General features: G+C 34.7%; 1 protein-coding gene and 1 pseudogene across 2 annotated transcripts; one reads left to right on the plus strand and one right to left on the minus strand.

The window, feature by feature from the left end:
* Positions 1-2664: 2664 nt before the first annotated feature.
* Positions 2665-6773, minus strand: LOC143624061 (protein RMD5 homolog pseudogene; annotated as a pseudogene). The gene is made up of 2 exons (XR_013152031.1): positions 6584-6773; positions 2665-4190 (listed from the first exon to the last, which is right to left on the minus strand). The product of XR_013152031.1 is annotated as a protein RMD5 homolog pseudogene (transcript).
* Positions 6774-9998: 3225 nt separating this feature from the next.
* Positions 9999-16540, plus strand: LOC143624062 (kinesin-like protein KIN-8B). Its single transcript, XM_077094809.1, has 14 exons — positions 9999-10820; positions 10915-10986; positions 11115-11231; positions 12272-12360; positions 13106-13250; positions 13357-13452; positions 13538-13629; positions 13724-13825; positions 13908-14054; positions 14133-14283; positions 14367-14771; positions 14843-14956; positions 15736-16149; positions 16234-16540. The coding sequence occupies exons 1-14, from the start codon at positions 10773-10775 to the stop codon at positions 16408-16410; spliced, it is 2169 nt and encodes a 722-aa protein (XP_076950924.1). The 5' UTR covers positions 9999-10772; the 3' UTR covers positions 16411-16540.
* The last annotated feature ends 1070 nt before the right edge of the window (positions 16541-17610 follow it).

Consider the following 17610-nt stretch of genomic DNA (forward strand, 5'->3'; position numbering starts at 1 on the left):
AATTATTGAGCGGCGACTTCTTCCTCGGAATTACTTGTAGAAATGCCTTATTGTTCGTCGTGCACTCGAACATCAAGTGGTGTTTCATCTTCGAGAGTGGTTACATGTTGAATACGATCGATTGAGTCCAAGTGATCCTTTAAGCAAATGCACATCTCCACCGACTTCGAATTTAGTCTTGTTCTTCTCACCGATATTACCCTGCCACTAAGAGAAAAAGCGGATTCCGAAGCTACCGTAGAAGCTTGGACGGTTAGTAAATCACGGGCCATGGTGGCAAGAATCGGAAACTCGGTTTCCTTTACCTTCCACCAAGCCAAAACATCAAAGGTGTCATATTCCTCTTCGGATAAACCGGTAGAGTAATCATTTGCACTATACCTTCATAGTTCGCTTGAAGGGGTGTTACCCCTTTGTTTTTTAGCCGTTACGTTGCGAACGGTGTTCATAAGGCCAATCATGGGATCTCGTACTCTAGTAGCACTTGAACTTGATGAAGACCCCCCCGGCATAGACATGTGTATGTTTGACCCATATTTATTTAAATAAAAGTCATACATAAATTTAAAATTCAAGTTAAAATAATTTTTTGCCTCTGTTGAAAAGTTTGGGTCAACTTCATGCATATCTAAGGCTGAAAAAATTTCGTCTATCACACATTCAACCCCCGTAACATTTAACATTGGGTTTAAAGCGGCGGCGCAAGTAAAAACCGGTGGCAACTCAAGAAAGTATTTTTTTTAATTTAAACTTCATTGGTAATATGATGTTTGAAAACATTGGACTTTTATTTTCAAATTCTTTAAGATTGTTAACCATTAAAAATAACTCCGAAAGAACCAAGGGACTTGTCGGATAATACGTTCCCGATAGTTTCGTAGTTGATGTTTTAAAAACTTCAAGAAAAGTCGATAAGTCATTGATAATTTCCCATTTCTCATTTGAAAAGGGATTGCCAAATCATTCTCGGCAAGACTAGAATGAAACATTTGTAAAGTTTCTCTTTGTTCCAAAGCACTTTGAAACATTATGCAAGTGGAATTCCATCGATGAGGTACATCCCAATTAGCTCCCAAAGCTTTTCTTCCCGTATCTTTACAAAATTTTCTATATTCCATTTGTCTTTTTTTACTTTTCTTAAAAACTTCATGTATCATTAGTCTAAAATCGTTTATAACCGATGTAACCTCATCCGAAGCAAGTCCGTCTTGCACGATTAAATTAATGATATGTGCAACACACCTTGAGTGAAAAAATACACAATTGCAAATCGGCGTATATTTTAGTTTTAATTTATCAACCGCCGATGTATTATTCGACGCGTTATCAAATGTCATTGAAAATATTTTATTTTCTAGTTTATAAGTTTTTATAACATAATCTAAAATTTCAAACAAATTATCTCCCGTATGTGGATACTCAAAGAGTTCGAAAGCAATGGTGCGTTTCATCATTTCCCACGATGACGGGTCTACCCAATGAGCGGTGACACAAAGATAAGATTCGGGTAGACCATGTGGAGCCGACCAAACATCACTAGTTAAGTTTATTCCCGTATTTATATTTTCAAAATATGCAATTAGTACCTCTTTGGCCTTCTTCCACAATTTTAAACAATAACGTTTAAGAGTATGACGACTTACGTGAGTGTATTGTGGTTGAAGCGTATCTCGAATCATGGCGGTTAAGCGAGGGTTGTCGAAGTGGCTAAACGACAAAGCTTCTTGAATCACAAACTTCGCCATACGATCTTGAACTCGATCAATTTGGTATGTAAGTATTCCGCCTTCACTATCCATTTGCGTTTGTTGCGAATCGACGTTCTTTTTCAACGCCTTGCAATACGGTTTTTCGATGTGTTTCTTCAAATTTGAATTCGAAAGTGGGTTTAAATAAACCCCACAAAACTTGCACCGAGCCTTCAATGAATGGTCACTCAATTCAACCAAATCCCAATTGCACCAAATCTCTTGATTACGATTATGAGGTACAATACGAATGAAACTTGGTTCGGCGTTGAAACCTTGACCAACCGATGATTGTGAGGCAGCCATAACAACAAATATGAATATAGAAGAAGAGAAAACAAGAGATTAGAGAACTCAAAACGTTGTAATAGCGTTTTTTTGTATTTTTTTGCGTTCGGGTTTGCGTTTTGAGTGTTGTGATGAACCCATGACACCAAATACCTATTTATACTAGTAGTGGGGTGCTTGGGGAGCCAAAAAACGGCTATTTTTGACCCCAACGGTCAAAAAACGGCCAAAAAAAACGATTTCCAACGGCTATACTCAATCCAACGGCTAGAACCGGTTCCGGATGGAACCGGTTCCTAACCGGTTCCGGTTCGGTTCCGGTTCCTACCCGCCCCCACTCAGAAATGCAAGAACCGGTCACGGATCATCGGGTTGAATCAGATAGGGTCCGGTTCCTACAAAAAACGGGTAGGAACCGGTTCGGTTCCGGTTCGGGTCCACCGGTTCGGTTTGAGGAACCGGTTTATTTGATCATCTCTATACCACGCCCCTCACCCATGCCAAGTCCACTCCGCTCACCCTTATCAATTTTCGACTTTCTTATCAAAACCTTTTTGAAAAAGTAAAAGTAAGGTTAAATAGTTAAAAAAAGGGTAAAACTTGGGAAATTGGAACTAGAGGAAGAAAGGTGAAAAGGGTGTTCCTGCTTCCTGAAATCCTGCTATCTTTTCATCCTTGAAATTCAATGGCATCTCATAATTATGGTCTTAGATCAACACTTTTATCTCTCAAATAACATATATTAAAAATCAATCATCATTCATCAACATAAATAATAAACAACTATATACAGAATAAAAGAGGCAAGTGACAACCTTTTTATGATGAAGACGTCTTAACCATTTACACACTATTTTAAAGAATTACGCACAGTATAAACAAGAACATCATAGACACTAAACAACCAACAGTTTTCAACTTCTTTTATAAAAACAAACACACAATCCATACTAAAAGTGCAACTGCTTGCACTGACCCACTTCCACCTCAGTAGGACAATACGGACACTTAAACGGCCTCGTACTATTGTTCTTAGACAACTTGGTAATCGACTGTTAGCACAGCACATGCCCACACGACATCAGCATCGGCGGGTTCTCCTCACTCGCCTGATCCCGGCTCACCGGGCACACAAATATCGAGTGAAACTGAAACTCCTGATCCAAATCGAATGGAACCGGTAACTGCTTCATAGACATCCATTCATGTTTCTTCCCGGTCATCACACTCGCCAGTTTCAAAAGAGTCGGTAACGCGTGAACCCCAGCTGCAACTGTTACACTTAACGGGCTTTGATAAGACTCGCCCAAAAGATTGCAGAATTGTTGGGCTAGCTCGTGGGCCAGCTTGGCCCAATGGGTCGGTGACAGAAGCTCGATATAAGGAGACGATTCCAACTTTCCCGCCCATAAAAGACACGCCATTAGTTTCTGGATTTCTGAGAAATGTTGGTTTGAAAATGGGGAGATGTAAGTTCTAATGTAATGTAACGCTTCGTCTCGGTGACCGAGTTTAAGAGTCTCCATGAATTGTAAACAGTGGAGTTTGAACTCAATGTCAGACCCGTTTCGTTGGAGTTGTCATGGTTGGCGGTGGCCCACTTTAACGCGGGACCGAGGTCACGAGACTTCATTGACTCAAGGATTTGATACATTTCTAGAAAATGAGTTTTGTTGTCGCTTACGGGTTGTTCGTGAGATTCATTTACGAAGCAATCACCGATGTCAAACATGCCTTCACGGTACAAGTGGTGGGAGATTATCTGGTTGACTAAATGAAAGTCAAAGTCAACGTTTCGGTAAGACTTTGATATGTCGGGATTGAATTGTTTCTCGAGGAGTTTGGCGTATTTGGTCATGGCAAGATTTAGCTCCTTTTGGGTGGCTTCTAGTTGACTGAGTGGGGCCATATCCTTTAGCTTTGACTTTAGTTGACCAAGGATTAAATTGTGGTCGGGTTGAGGGGTTGCTGACTGGATTCCTGATACTGCCAGCTCAATTTCTTGGCTGATGTGGTCAATTGTTTCTTGAGATTTCGAGGATAACACCTTTTGCTTCTTTGTGACACGATCAAACGCATCTTTGATAGAATTCAGCTCCATGATTTAAATTCTTAGCACTGGTTAATTTGTTTTGTGTATTAGACAAAAAGCACCTACAATAACAGAATAGGACATTCTTAACTGTCGTGTGATTCAAGCAACTAAAGCTCTCATATCCACATATTGAATATTCAAATAGCAAAATGTTGATTCGATTGTTGAAGAAATTTCTGTGCTATATTGAAAGATGTGCTCTGATTTGCGTCAAAAGTTTTATTTTAAATAATTTGATAAAAGTAAGACTGTATAACGTATATGATAATAAAAACTTACGAAAGATAAAAATTTGCAATAATCCACCCTTACTGCTGCCAAATATTAAGACGATAACTAGTAATGTATATATACATTTGGACAAAGAAGTTGCATTAAAATTAACATTAACCATAACAGTAACATTGGAAAGCAGATTTAGAACTGTCTAATGTTTACAGAAGCATAACTATTCACCAATTCATACCTGGACCACATTCCTCTTAATATTGAATGCTAATATGGCGAAAATAATGTCATATCATAAATACTATTCACTAAAACATACGAACTACGTTTTTCATTGTTCATTTACTAATTTATATCTTTTATATTTCAATTTAAAAACCATAATCATTAGGAGGATATCTTTATGATATAACATTATTTATGTCATATTAGCATGCAATAAGAGGAAGATGGTCAAGATATAATTTTGACAGTATTATGATACGTACCTGGTCCCATAGAATCTATTCCCGCCTAAACCCATGTTACCAAATAAGCGGGAACAGTTTAAGCAGAAATTAGTGGGGCACTTATGTTCTAGAACTGTCAATTAGGTTTAGTAATACTAGGGTTATCTTTGTTTTATTAGTTATGGATGTTTATGTTAATTAGAATTAGGGTTCTTTAACCTTGTAATTGGAGATCACGCCTATCTCGAATGTGGCTATTATCTTAATTTCAGTACTTTAGATTTCCGGTTTCTATCATATTATTAACGCTTCTATAAGAATTGGTCATTCAAAATCTGTTTTTTCGTGATCCTATCACAGATAATATTAATCGTAGTGCAAGTTCTTTGTTTAAATGTTTGCAATATTAATTATCATCTTAGTGCCTGACAGTAATAAGAATGGGAGATTGGAATTAGATATTTTTTTAACCATTCTTAAGTTTTTATCATATACGTTATACAATCATACGTTTTTCAACTTACCCTAACAAAGACTTTTGACATACATCAGATTTCATCATTCAAGTCTATAGCACAAATTTAACATAATTCTATTCTAAAAGTGATTTACCTTATTCAGTCAGTCACTATTTCCTGTATGTTTATACAATAGAGAATGAACCATTGTAAGTCTGTAAAAGACCTTAAACTATGCTTTGTATGTACAAATAAACTACATGTAGTTCATCTCAAAAGAAGCATTATTACAGAAATTTATTCGAGTGCTTAACCATAATTGATCAATTAACACTCAAGCAATGCCAATTTCAAATTATTCAACAGATAAATAGCAGATAAGTTGTGTTATTGGAAGCACTAACACAAAAGGCAATTGAATAACAATTAAGAAAATGAAGATGAAAAATCTAGATAAAAGTTGCTTATATTCTTAACAACTAAGCAGTTAATGCAGAAATTATCGGATATCGGTCAAGGACCAATATATGAGATATCGGTTATCAGTAATTTTAGGGGGTGTTTGGGATTCCTTATTTTTACCTCCTTATAACTTATCAACTTTTGCAAGTTAAAATGGTGTTTGGGTAATGTGATTTTTTTTAAGTTTTTAAAGAAGAAAAAAGGAGTTTTGATAAGTTAGAAAAGTGTAACTTATCAAAAACTCCTTATTTTAGTCAAAAGGAGGTGTAAATAAGGAATCCCAAACATGGCCTTAATATCATGTAAAATTCATATATATAGCAATTTAACACTAATAATTCCGTATACTCTCCTACCATTAACAAATTAATCATAGCAAGTAGTAACTGATTAAGACTTAAAACACTAACATTTGATAATTAAGACTTAAAACACTGATATCGGGAATATCAGTGATACATCGGTCAAATATAGCTGATATTATCGGTACCGATATTTTATTAAGAGAGCGATAAGCGATATCACAGATGGTGATAAATCGGTGATTTCGAATGCTTAGCTTAACAATCACCAAACACAAGTAAAGACGGAAGCGTTTGCGTCTAACCTAACAATAACGTGTAGGAGTTTATCCCTAAATTAAATTCAGTCAAACCTTCTGATCTATAATCAATTATCAGTAACTTCACAAATTCAACAGTAATTAATTAAATCAAAACACGTCCGTGGTAATTAAATAATTATAAAAAATCATAAACGTTCCAGATCGATCGAATCAATCGAACAGATAAAAATAAGAAAACAAAATATTGCAAAACGAAGACAGAAATGAAAGGAAGGTTAATAGTATCTTACCGGGGAGAAGAGATGAAATAATATGTGAGTAGAATTTGGGGATGGATATAATAATATATTTGAGGAGTGAGGAGGGTGTAATATTTTGTTTGTGTTTGAAATGGGGGATATGATATATTATGATATGATGATAATATTTTATGTTTTAGGGCATCTATGTTTTCCAAACTAGAAGGAAAGGAAGGCAATCATGGAGAGGGGCCTGTTTTTTTGTTTCTGGCCTTGTAACTTGCCTACCCTATTTATTTATTTTTATTAGTAAAGTGATTTGTTAGGGTGGAGGGAGTGCTTGAAAGATTAACGTGGCACGGCGCTATGACGTCCATTTTTTAATGACGCAGACGGTTTTGGTGTCAGTTGTGATACTAAGGTTTGTTGTGTTTGATGGCATTATAGGTTTAAGCGTATAAAGGAATTCTGTAGAGTATATACCTAGAAAGATTGTGATTTGTGAGGTTGCTCATTATCGTCTCATCATGAAGGATTACTTTGTTGTGTACCCTTAGTTACATTTGTTGGTGTCCTTAAAAAGTTGTTTGGAATTATAGTTTGAAACCTAGCATGACTAGTGACCTCAAGAAAACTAGAATCATAATCGTAGGTTAAGTTTGTTTTGAACTAATGATCCTTGGTTTTGATAACGACTAAGATTATGTCATCGTCGTCATCATCCATACCCGGTAGAATTCCACCAATAGCTTCGCTATTGATAAGGTCTTGGGAGGATGAGATGTAGACACATCATACCTCTATTTAAAATGATAGAGAGATTGCTTTTAGTAAAATCATCGGCTTTTGACAAAATATGCATATAAAGCATATCACCAATAATATATAATGACATTGTGCTAATGATCGATTCAGGACTACATAAGTAGAAAGCTATCACTAACACATGAATTAATTGTGGTCATATACCACATATATGTTGAATCATCCTAAGTTATAATGATCAACAAATTCGTAAATCTACATACTTTTAGGGTGTGTCAAATGGACGACCGGTCGGAGCACGTTTTATTAGGGGGCACAAAGTTTTTTAATAATTCTTGATGTTATATATGTAAAATACCCGAACATTTATAATCCCACTATTTTATAATACCCTGACACCTTTTCAACCCACTTTTTTAGATTACCCAAAGACATATAGGCCCACTACAATTTGAAAAAAACCAAATGCTTTAATTAATCAATATAAGTTAAATAAATATATAAAAGAAACGTATAGACGGGATAACAGCAAAATGAATTTGTAGAAATGAGTTTTCTGAAATTATAGTTATTAAATCTTATTTTTGATCCACAATACCCCAAAAGACACATAGCGGGTTAGCGATGATAGCTATTGAGAACAGAACATATGAGAGCATAAACTACGAAGAGTTGATTCACCAATTTGCTATCAAGAATGCTATGAGAGCTTTACAAATACTTAATTAATTATTAGCATATTCAGTATGTCATAAACTTTTTCTAACACCATGATTTTACTAATTGCTATGTTTATCGCTATACCTTTAATCGACGTACACAAAATGTGTTTACATTATTTAGTACGTTAAGGTTTAAGGGACATATTTTTTCGGCTTGGCCGGAGAACATAAATTCTCAGAGACGACCCTGTCAATTAGCATGGATTAATGCTCAAATCAACAATATGGCTTTGTTGTGAAGCTAGATAGATTCAAAATAAGATGAAGGCCAAACAAGATTAGTTCATTTAAAGAAAACTCATTCACCCTCTCTAGTTTTCTATAATAATACGCTTCCATTATATTACATAATATGATTTCAAAAGATGAATGTCGACCGCTTTGTCCTTTTCATGAAACCGAGCTTCCAATAATTTAAGAAGGACCATGAGTGAATGAAGATGCATATATGGAACCACATATACAGCAAACACGCTGCAACCTACGAGCATATCTCATGGCACATGTTACACAAGCCTACGAGCATATATTCCATTGTTATAAGGTGAAATTCCTAAAAAGTCCCGTTTATTTTTTTTCAAGGTGAAATTCCTAAAAAGTCCTTTAGTACTGTAGCTCTATGTTTCCTATTATATATAGTATAATATAATGTTTATTTTAAGGTTGGGGAATGGAGAGATGATAAAGATAGGTTGAATGATGGTTTGGGAAGAAATATGAATACATAGGAAAAAAGACGATGTGGTGGTGGTGTTGATGTTGATGATAGATATAGCAAGTGATGGGAATGAGTTGAAGTATGACCCCCATGAATGAATTAAGCGATAAAACAATAGAGAGCCTAAAAAAAAATCTCATCCAGTCAATTAATTTGCTATAAATTTTAGACATACATTACATAATATACTAATATAATTAGAAAACTATACAACTTATAAGCATCGGGTTTGACATAAAATAGCATGCATTAACAACATTCCCTCATACAATTTATATTATACATTATCAACAGAAAAATCTAGTAGTAGATAATGTTGACATAGTTCTCTAAAACCCAAAGTGACTAATATTTACACTATTAGTTATGATGTCTCAAATAAGACCTTATTGACAAAATTCGGGGGGGGGGGGGGGGTGGGAAAAAGAGTACATGTATGATACTTCACTTCAAATTAATATGTATATTCGGTACGTGGAGTCCAATATGTTATGATAAATGCTTGAAATGATATTTATGAAGTATTCTCAAATTTGAACTTTTCAATATATGTTTTTAGATCCTTTTAGCAAGTTTTAATCATAGCAAAATTGAGGATTTTGATTTGAGAGTTTTGAGAACCACAAATACTTAAATTGTTAATCATCTTTATATGTACAACTTTGGGCTGATATAACATGCCAGACATGACACAATAAAACACGATTACTTGTAATGTTAAACACGGACACTAAGACCATGGCTAATGCAAGGCATTTATCTTGTATTTGAGTGACGTGGCACATGCATTTGGAAGACTTGCATTGAAGAGGTGATGTTTGTAGTGAAATGCACTATATGTAGTTAACTATGAGAGGAAAAGAAAGAGAAGAAGGAAGAGAGAGATCGAGTGGAGAAAGAGAAGAGGGAGAATGACATGGCATGGGCAGGATGGTGTGAAATATGCACTTGCGTCTTTGCATTAGCCATGATCTAAATGATAGCTAAGCATGTTATATTTTCCAAACACTAACACAAACTTGTTTAGAAACAACTTAACATGAATGTGTGTGTACCCTTTCCACATACCCATATTGATCAATAAACTGATAAAAAGCTCTTAGCGTATATATGGTCACTCGTTATAATAATCTATTATATTTATTATAATAATCTATTATATTTCTTATCTTAATAAAAATATGTTATTTATAAATGCGAAATATAAGTTCCCTTATTTCCCACACTAACATTCAAAAGATCAAACAAATTGAAAAAAACAACAATGAACAAAAGGTAGACAATGAATGCATAATCTCACCATAAAAATCTAGTCAACTCATACAAAATAAGTTGAAGAACAAACGTGATGACAGTAAACCACTGATCCACCCTGCCATCTCACATCTCAATTATTATTATTTAAAACAAGTAACAAAATTTCCATATATAAGTCGGTGACACCCCAAAAATTCGAAAAATAAACTAAAAACCAAACACACAAAGACGGCAACACTTTCATAAACATCCAAGAAAGGCTTTTAGTTTTAAAAGAAATGAAAGTAAAACTCGAACCCATCCAATGGCCACGATGAGTTTCTGACAACCGATGGTCCAGCTTGATCCTGGCACAGACGATACACTCCTTCGTCGTCTTCTGGTTTCAATTATATTTATTACCCGCGTCAATGTCCACCTTCACCATTTCCTATTTCCAGATTACTCTCCAATGCCTTCACCGTCTTTGTTTTTGTTCCGTACACACGCTTTCATCTGAGCTCGTTTCATTATTATTCTCACAGATGCTCCCACTTGAACTGAAACGGTGTCGTTTCTTCGTTTCTAAGCTATTAATATCATGATTTTACGTTTCTAGGGTTTGCGTTTTCGTTTTTGCGTAGTGTTAGTTGAAATTGAGCAATTGAGATTGAAATTGCGTGTGTTAGGTAGCTATTTGTTAGGTTTTTAGGTTTATGAGTGGAAATTGGTTTGCATTTAGTGAAATTATTGAGAATTTTAGGGTTTTGAAGGTTTTGAACGAGTTTTGTGATTGAATATGCCGAGTATTAGAGCTCCGGCGACGAAGAAAGCTACAACTCTCACTGTAAGTGTTTTGATGATTTGGTTAATTGAATTGGTTTTGAGATGAATAAGATGATTCGGTTTAAGTGTAGCTTATACAGAGTTTTTGTTTATAGGTTGCTGTGAAATGTAGGCCGTTAACGGAGAAAGAACGTGGCCGTGATATAGTGAGAGTTTACAATAATAAGGTGATACTTCTTTGAGAGTTTGTTATGTTTTGTAACTAATGATTGTGGATTTGAAGGTGCTTATTAAGTTAGGGTTTACAATTCAGGGACTGTGTATTGTTTGAATGTTTATGTGATGCTTTTCTCAGGAGGTAGTTATTTTGGATCCGGATTTGTCGAAGGATTACCTGGATCGGATACAGAATAGAACGAAAGAGAGAAGATATGCTTTTGATTATGCATTTGCGCCGGATTCTAAAAATGCGGTATATGCTGTATACTTTATATGTCTTATTCATATGCTACTGTTGCTATGGCTATTGAAAGTGGTTTTACTTAATTAAGGCAAAAGTTCTCAGATTAAAGAATACTCATATAAGAGCTTATTCATGTGCTAGTAGTATGAACGAAAGAATTTGCAGTATGACCAGACTTCAAGTAATTAGATTTCATATTTTTGGTAGTTTCATAGATCTTATGAGTGATCTGACACAAAATCTTGTTAGAGAAAAGGAAAATGCAAAAAGGAAAACTATAGTGATACAGATATGTCTAGCTAAAGTTAGTATGCTTTATGGTGAATGGGGTTGTTGAGGAATTTTTGGGCACATGCTAGAGGGTGAAAAGGAAGTGTGGAGTTGAAGCAATGGATTTTGGATGTTTCACTTTACACTAAGTAGCCATCATCTTGATTATAAGTATCTACTTTTTCAATTTAAGCATCATAAATGTGTAGGAGCCTTTTGTGTTTGACATTTCTGATTTCATGAATTTCTATCGCGTTTTCATTTTTTTTTTGTGTGGCTGAAATAGACAGTTAGTTGCACTAACATTTCATTTACTCTTATTACATTCTTTAACTTGCACCTCATGCTCCTTGAGTTGTAACCACAAGTATACTCAAAAGGAAGCAACCAGTAGTCTATTGTCAACATAATTGGTGATCAACATATACTTAAACTTGTCCTGTTTTATTTAACATGTATGTAGCAGCACTTGCAATGCGTATGTATATCTAGGAATGTACTTACCTGGGAAAAACTGAATATAAGTATTAGCTAAAACATCAATTTCATATAACTTCTAACTCTTGTTCTCTTTCACGCATTAAATGGCATAAAGATGTTAACACTAAAACATTAGAAGAGTTCTACATGATATATTTTCGCTGCTCCAATATTGGTTTCAAGCTATCAGAAGATATTAGACATTGTGTTTCTTCTTTTTTCTTCAATATATTTCCCTTCTGTTTCTAATGACAATGGCCTTAATTTCATGACGATGATGATAATGATATTATGCGCAGGATGTTTATGAGAGAAGTATATCTTCTACAATCTCTGGGGTAGTTCATGGTCTAAATGCGACTGTGTTTGCATATGGTTCAACTGGAAGGTAACTAGAAAATACATTCAGTTTCGCTCTTAATGCTTTGTTGGTATTATAGTTCACCAAATACCAAATTACCAGGTTACCTACACGCCTGTTTTAATAGTGCATGGCCTTTATTGAACCATGATGCCAATGCCATAGCTAATCGGCTTAATAAGATAATGGAGGAAAATCACAAACTTCAAATAAGTCCATTATTAGTTTATGGGCCATCAGCCATTGGCCCGAGGTTAGGCGTCTCTAGGGTTCACCACTTGTATACATTGAGTCCCCCTCGATCGTTTCTATTCAGATATTATTCTATTCACTTTTACATTGTTATTACATTAGTTTGTTATCAGAAAACCATAATAGGATGAGTAAACCTACAAAACAATCTTTTGAATCAATTAACTTTATCTGTTACAAGAACCGAACGAAGATAGGTACGATACTGAATTAAAGTCAATGGATGAGTAAACCTACGAAGCAACCTTTTGAATCAACTAATTTTATGCAGATAAGTACGATACTGAATTGAAGTCAAATTTTATTGTTTGTCCTATATTATCTTTTTTTGTGGATGTGTTTTGGAGGTAGTGATAATCTTTACTAGTTAGTTCTTATTGTTATGCTGAGTGTTCACCAAATTTGTATCTTGGATGCAATTTGTGATATAGACTAAGGGAAAATATAGGATAAAAAGGGTTTCTTTTAGGTCTATTTTTGGTCCATATATGGAAATTACAATGATAAGTCTTTGTTTCAGTGGAAAAACCTATACAATGGTAGGAACTGAAGGTGACCCAGGCCTGATGGTTTTAAGTCTACACACAATATTCAACTTTATAAAAAATGATAAGAGCTCTGATGTATTTGAAGTTACTTGTTCCTACCTTGAAGTCTACAATGAGGTATTAACCTGCTAATATCTTACCTTAAACTTAAAGTCTAAAACTATACTCTCTTTTTCTATATAAAGAGGTTGCAAAGATTTGACCTTATCTGGTATGAAAATAGGTTATCTATGATCTACTTGAAAAATCATCCGGTCATTTGGAACTCAGAGAGGACCCAGAGCAGGGGATAATCGTAGCTGGCTTAAGATGTATCAAGGTTAAAACATCTTAATAACATGATATAGAATGCATTAATTCTATTTTGTAGTTTGTTGTAAATCTACCAGTTTGAATGGTTGCAGGTCAACTCAGCCGATAAGATTCTTGAACTTTTAAATCTTGGCAACAGTAGGCGCAAAACTGACAACACAGATGCCAATGAGACATCATCACGGTAAGTCAAGTCAGCTGATAAGTTTCAATTTTTAGTTTCAGTTTATATATTTGTTATGTATGTTCTGAATACGCATTTTTCTTTTTTAAAATAGTTCGCATGCAGTTTTGGAAATAACCGTGCTTAGAAAACAGAAAAGAAAATATCATAATCAAGTTATTCGTGGTAAACTTGCACTCGTGGATCTTGCTGGAAGGTTGAAACTTTCTCCATATATACTTTTATATAATTTCAAACTGTTTGCTTGTAAAAACTTAAATATACAAATTATGCTACAGTGAACGGGCTTCTGAAACAAATAATGGTGGCCAGAAATTAAGAGACGGTGCCAATATAAACAGATCACTTCTTGCTTTGGCAAACTGTATTAATGCGTTGGGAAAACAACATAAAAAGGGTCTAGCATATGTACCTTATCGCAATAGGTAGTATGTTAACACGTAGCTTTAGCATAGGTGCATAATTCCTTGGCATCGGTTGACTGATTAACTAATATTTTTCAGCAAGTTGACTCGAATCCTTAAAGTTGGCTTGAGTGGCAATTCTCAAACAGTCATGATTGCAACTATTTCACCAGCAGATAATCAATATAATCACACTGTTAATACCTTGAAATATGCAGACCGAGCTAAGGAAATCAAAACACACATCCAGGTAAAAGTTGTATTATGTTTTTTACTTATTAGACTCTTTGTAAATAAGTTAATAATAGTTATATATGATATGCCTTTTTTCAGAAAAATATTGGGACAGTTGATGCTCATGTTTCAGATTATCAACGTATGATTGACAGTCTTCAGACAGAGGTTAGTCAGTTAAAGACACAACTAGCTGAAAAGGAAACACAACTAAATACGAAACCTACTGAAAGACCAGTGGATGATGAGTTATCTTGGTTAAACACTTTGAGCCAAGAAACCAGTGAAAATGTCCAAGAACGAATCAACTTACAGAAAGCCGTATTTGAACTTGAGGAAACTAATCTTAGAAACCGAACCGAGTTACAACATCTTGATGATGGTATTGCAAAGCAGCAGGCCATTGAAAATGATGGAACAGTTGTGCAGGCTTTAATGTTAAGGAGACAACTTGTTCTGGACAATATCCGTGACAATGACAAGACTGGTGTCATTTATCAAAAGGTGCCCCACTCTCCTTTGACTTGGGTTTTAGAATGTTGACTAGCAAGTTGGAAATGTTGAATTTTCCACAGGAAATTGAAGCCAATGAGAAACGCCGATGTCAGTTACAGGAGATGATTGACGAGGCCATAAGCAACAATGCTAATAAAACCTACTTGCGTATTCTTAGTCAATATAGACTCCTGGTAAACATATATTATTATTTAGAACAAGCACACACACGCACATACATGCATATAGATAGGTAGGTACTAGGTAGATAGAAAAAAAGTTCAAATACAAAGAGTTTATAATGTAAAAAGTGTTAGAAGTGATCTAAGCCATTGATGATACTAATCAATGGTTGAGATAATAGAGGTGTGCCACGCCATGCGTACAAAATAAAAGAATTAAGTGTCTGGAAGGGCAAAAATTGGAAAAGTCTTTGTTGTTTACTTTTAATCTAGTTCAACCCCTTTTTTAAATGTGAATAACTTTTATGCACTATATCATTTTTTTCTTAAATTTATGTCATAAATTGAGCATTTTATTCTTTTTAAGTTGAGCAATATTGCGATACTTATGAAAAAAACAACTTTTTTTCTAAAAAACGTCGACATGTCGTGTGTTTAATGTGGAATTATATCTATTCGTTTCTATAAACATAAGTTGCATAATTTATAAATATAAGCTGCGTAATTGTTTATAAGCATTGCATAATTTTGTGCATGATTAGTTATATTTATGTTGTGTAATTATTGTGCGTAGACCATAGTATGTTATATATGTTACGTAACTTGTGTACGTAATTATTTAATAGCCGTTAAAAATTTAATTATTTAACAATGTGCGTAATTATGCGCGACTGCAAATACCCCTTGTCCTAAGACACGTGTCTCATTCTGGTGGCTTCATGTGTGTGAGTATGAATATATTTTAAATATAAAAAGGTTAAATATAAGAGTTGGTTTTATTGTAAATGTAGGGGATGACTAATACTGAGCTTCAGTTTGAAATGGCAATGAGGGATCAAGTGATACACAATCAAAGGGAAACACAAAGAAATCTGTGGAACTTGCTAATGGGATTGGGGTTAGATGAGAAACAGCTTCTTAAGCTTGCTGCAAAGCAAGGTATAACAATCGAAGACTGGGCAATGACACCCCAGTTGGGTTTGACAGATTCATGGAAACCAGGACATGAAAGATCTTCTCGTGTATCGCAGTCATATGCTAATCCTTCCAGAACATTTCTACAAAACCAAGAATATGGAGACTTGGCCCACACGTATTGTAGGGAGGAACACCATTCATCATATTACTTTATGTCGCATAATTCCCCGTCTACGTATACGAGGCTAACTCGGAGTAGCGAGAATTGGCTTGGTCATAGGAGGAAGGTATGAATTCAATTTAAAAACACACACACACACACACACACACACGTATATGAAAATGAGTGGATTTGTTATATGAGAATGCAGGATGAATGGAGTAAGGTCTCACCCGGTGGAACTAGTTGCAGTGAAGATCCCTTAAGAGGGCAGATGATGAACGACAACAGTCCTACCCAAGGTATATTGCCACAACCCAGTGTGATAGGTGTGTCCAAAGTTTGTTCTCCATATAATCAATCACAAGTTGGTAGGTCACCTGTATAAATAGGAGATTCAATTCTTTTCGTAATCAACTTCAATCCAATACAAATGTGCTTCATTTTGATTTTCTAGGATTGCATATTGGCAGTTCACCTTAATAGACAAGACTATTGATTTTACACCACCCAAGTTAACCGAGTATGCCTTTAATAATTTTCATGAAGTTAATCACTGTAGCATGTTGAAACTTTTAACAATCAGCATGTTGAAACGAAGCAATATGGGTTGTTTGAGATCCAAGCGATTTGATTTGCGGTGTAGTTTTGGTGGTTTAATGGTTTGGTCTGGTTTTGAATATGGAACATGCGGTGTAGATGTAGTTGCGTATATGTATTACTAGACGAGTGCTCGCGCGATGCAGCGGGTGTTTAAGCGCGAATCATATTAATCACGTAACAATTATGAGTGTTCATGGTTCGGTTTAAAACCTTCAACCGATCATCGGTTTGGTTTCACCGCTGAGTTTTTTACTTTAAGTCGGTTGTTTTTTACTTCCTTTATCATTTCAAGTATCATATTTTGACTTAGTTGGAATTGATGATACGGTTAAATTAATAATCATTTTAAACAAATTTTATTATCAAAGCTTAAACTGTTAAACCAAACCAAACCAAACCAAACCAGAACCGGACCGTTAATAACAGTTTGGTTTCAATTTTCAATGGTTTAGTTTTGGTTTTGGATGTATGACAAAAGATGGGTACTAACGATTGGACTCACAAGCTTATAACTTAAAAACAATCAAAACCGGCATTGAATATCCTTACGTAACATATTAACTTTTTTAATGGAAAAAATTATAACAATATTATACTCAAATTAAAGAGAATAAAATACTCGTTTTTATGGTGCAATATTTTTACAAAAATATTAACGTATGAAAAACTTATTGTCGTTTAAAAATCGTGGGTGAGAAGTTGGTTTAAAATTCTAAAAAAAAATAGTTAAAGATAAGGGGGCAAACTTGTAAGTTGAGTGATTTGTGTTTAAAAGACAAGTATATCCCTAATTACACATGTACTTTATGTATTAACATTTGTAAAACTCTTAAAATCAAGTGTCTTAATTTGTCCTTGTTTGATGTATTATATATAACTAGACGGGTGTCCGCGCGATGCAGCGGAGAATACGGACATTGGTAATTACATTATAGATTTATGGGTGTTCGTCGTTTCGTTTGTAACTGTGAAACCATTTATTGGT

This window comes from Bidens hawaiensis, unplaced genomic scaffold (assembly GCF_021521415.1).
Source record: "Bidens hawaiensis isolate Kalapana, Puna unplaced genomic scaffold, B.hawaiensis_p1.1 tig00003653_1, whole genome shotgun sequence".
Taxonomy (NCBI): domain Eukaryota; kingdom Viridiplantae; phylum Streptophyta; class Magnoliopsida; order Asterales; family Asteraceae; genus Bidens; species Bidens hawaiensis.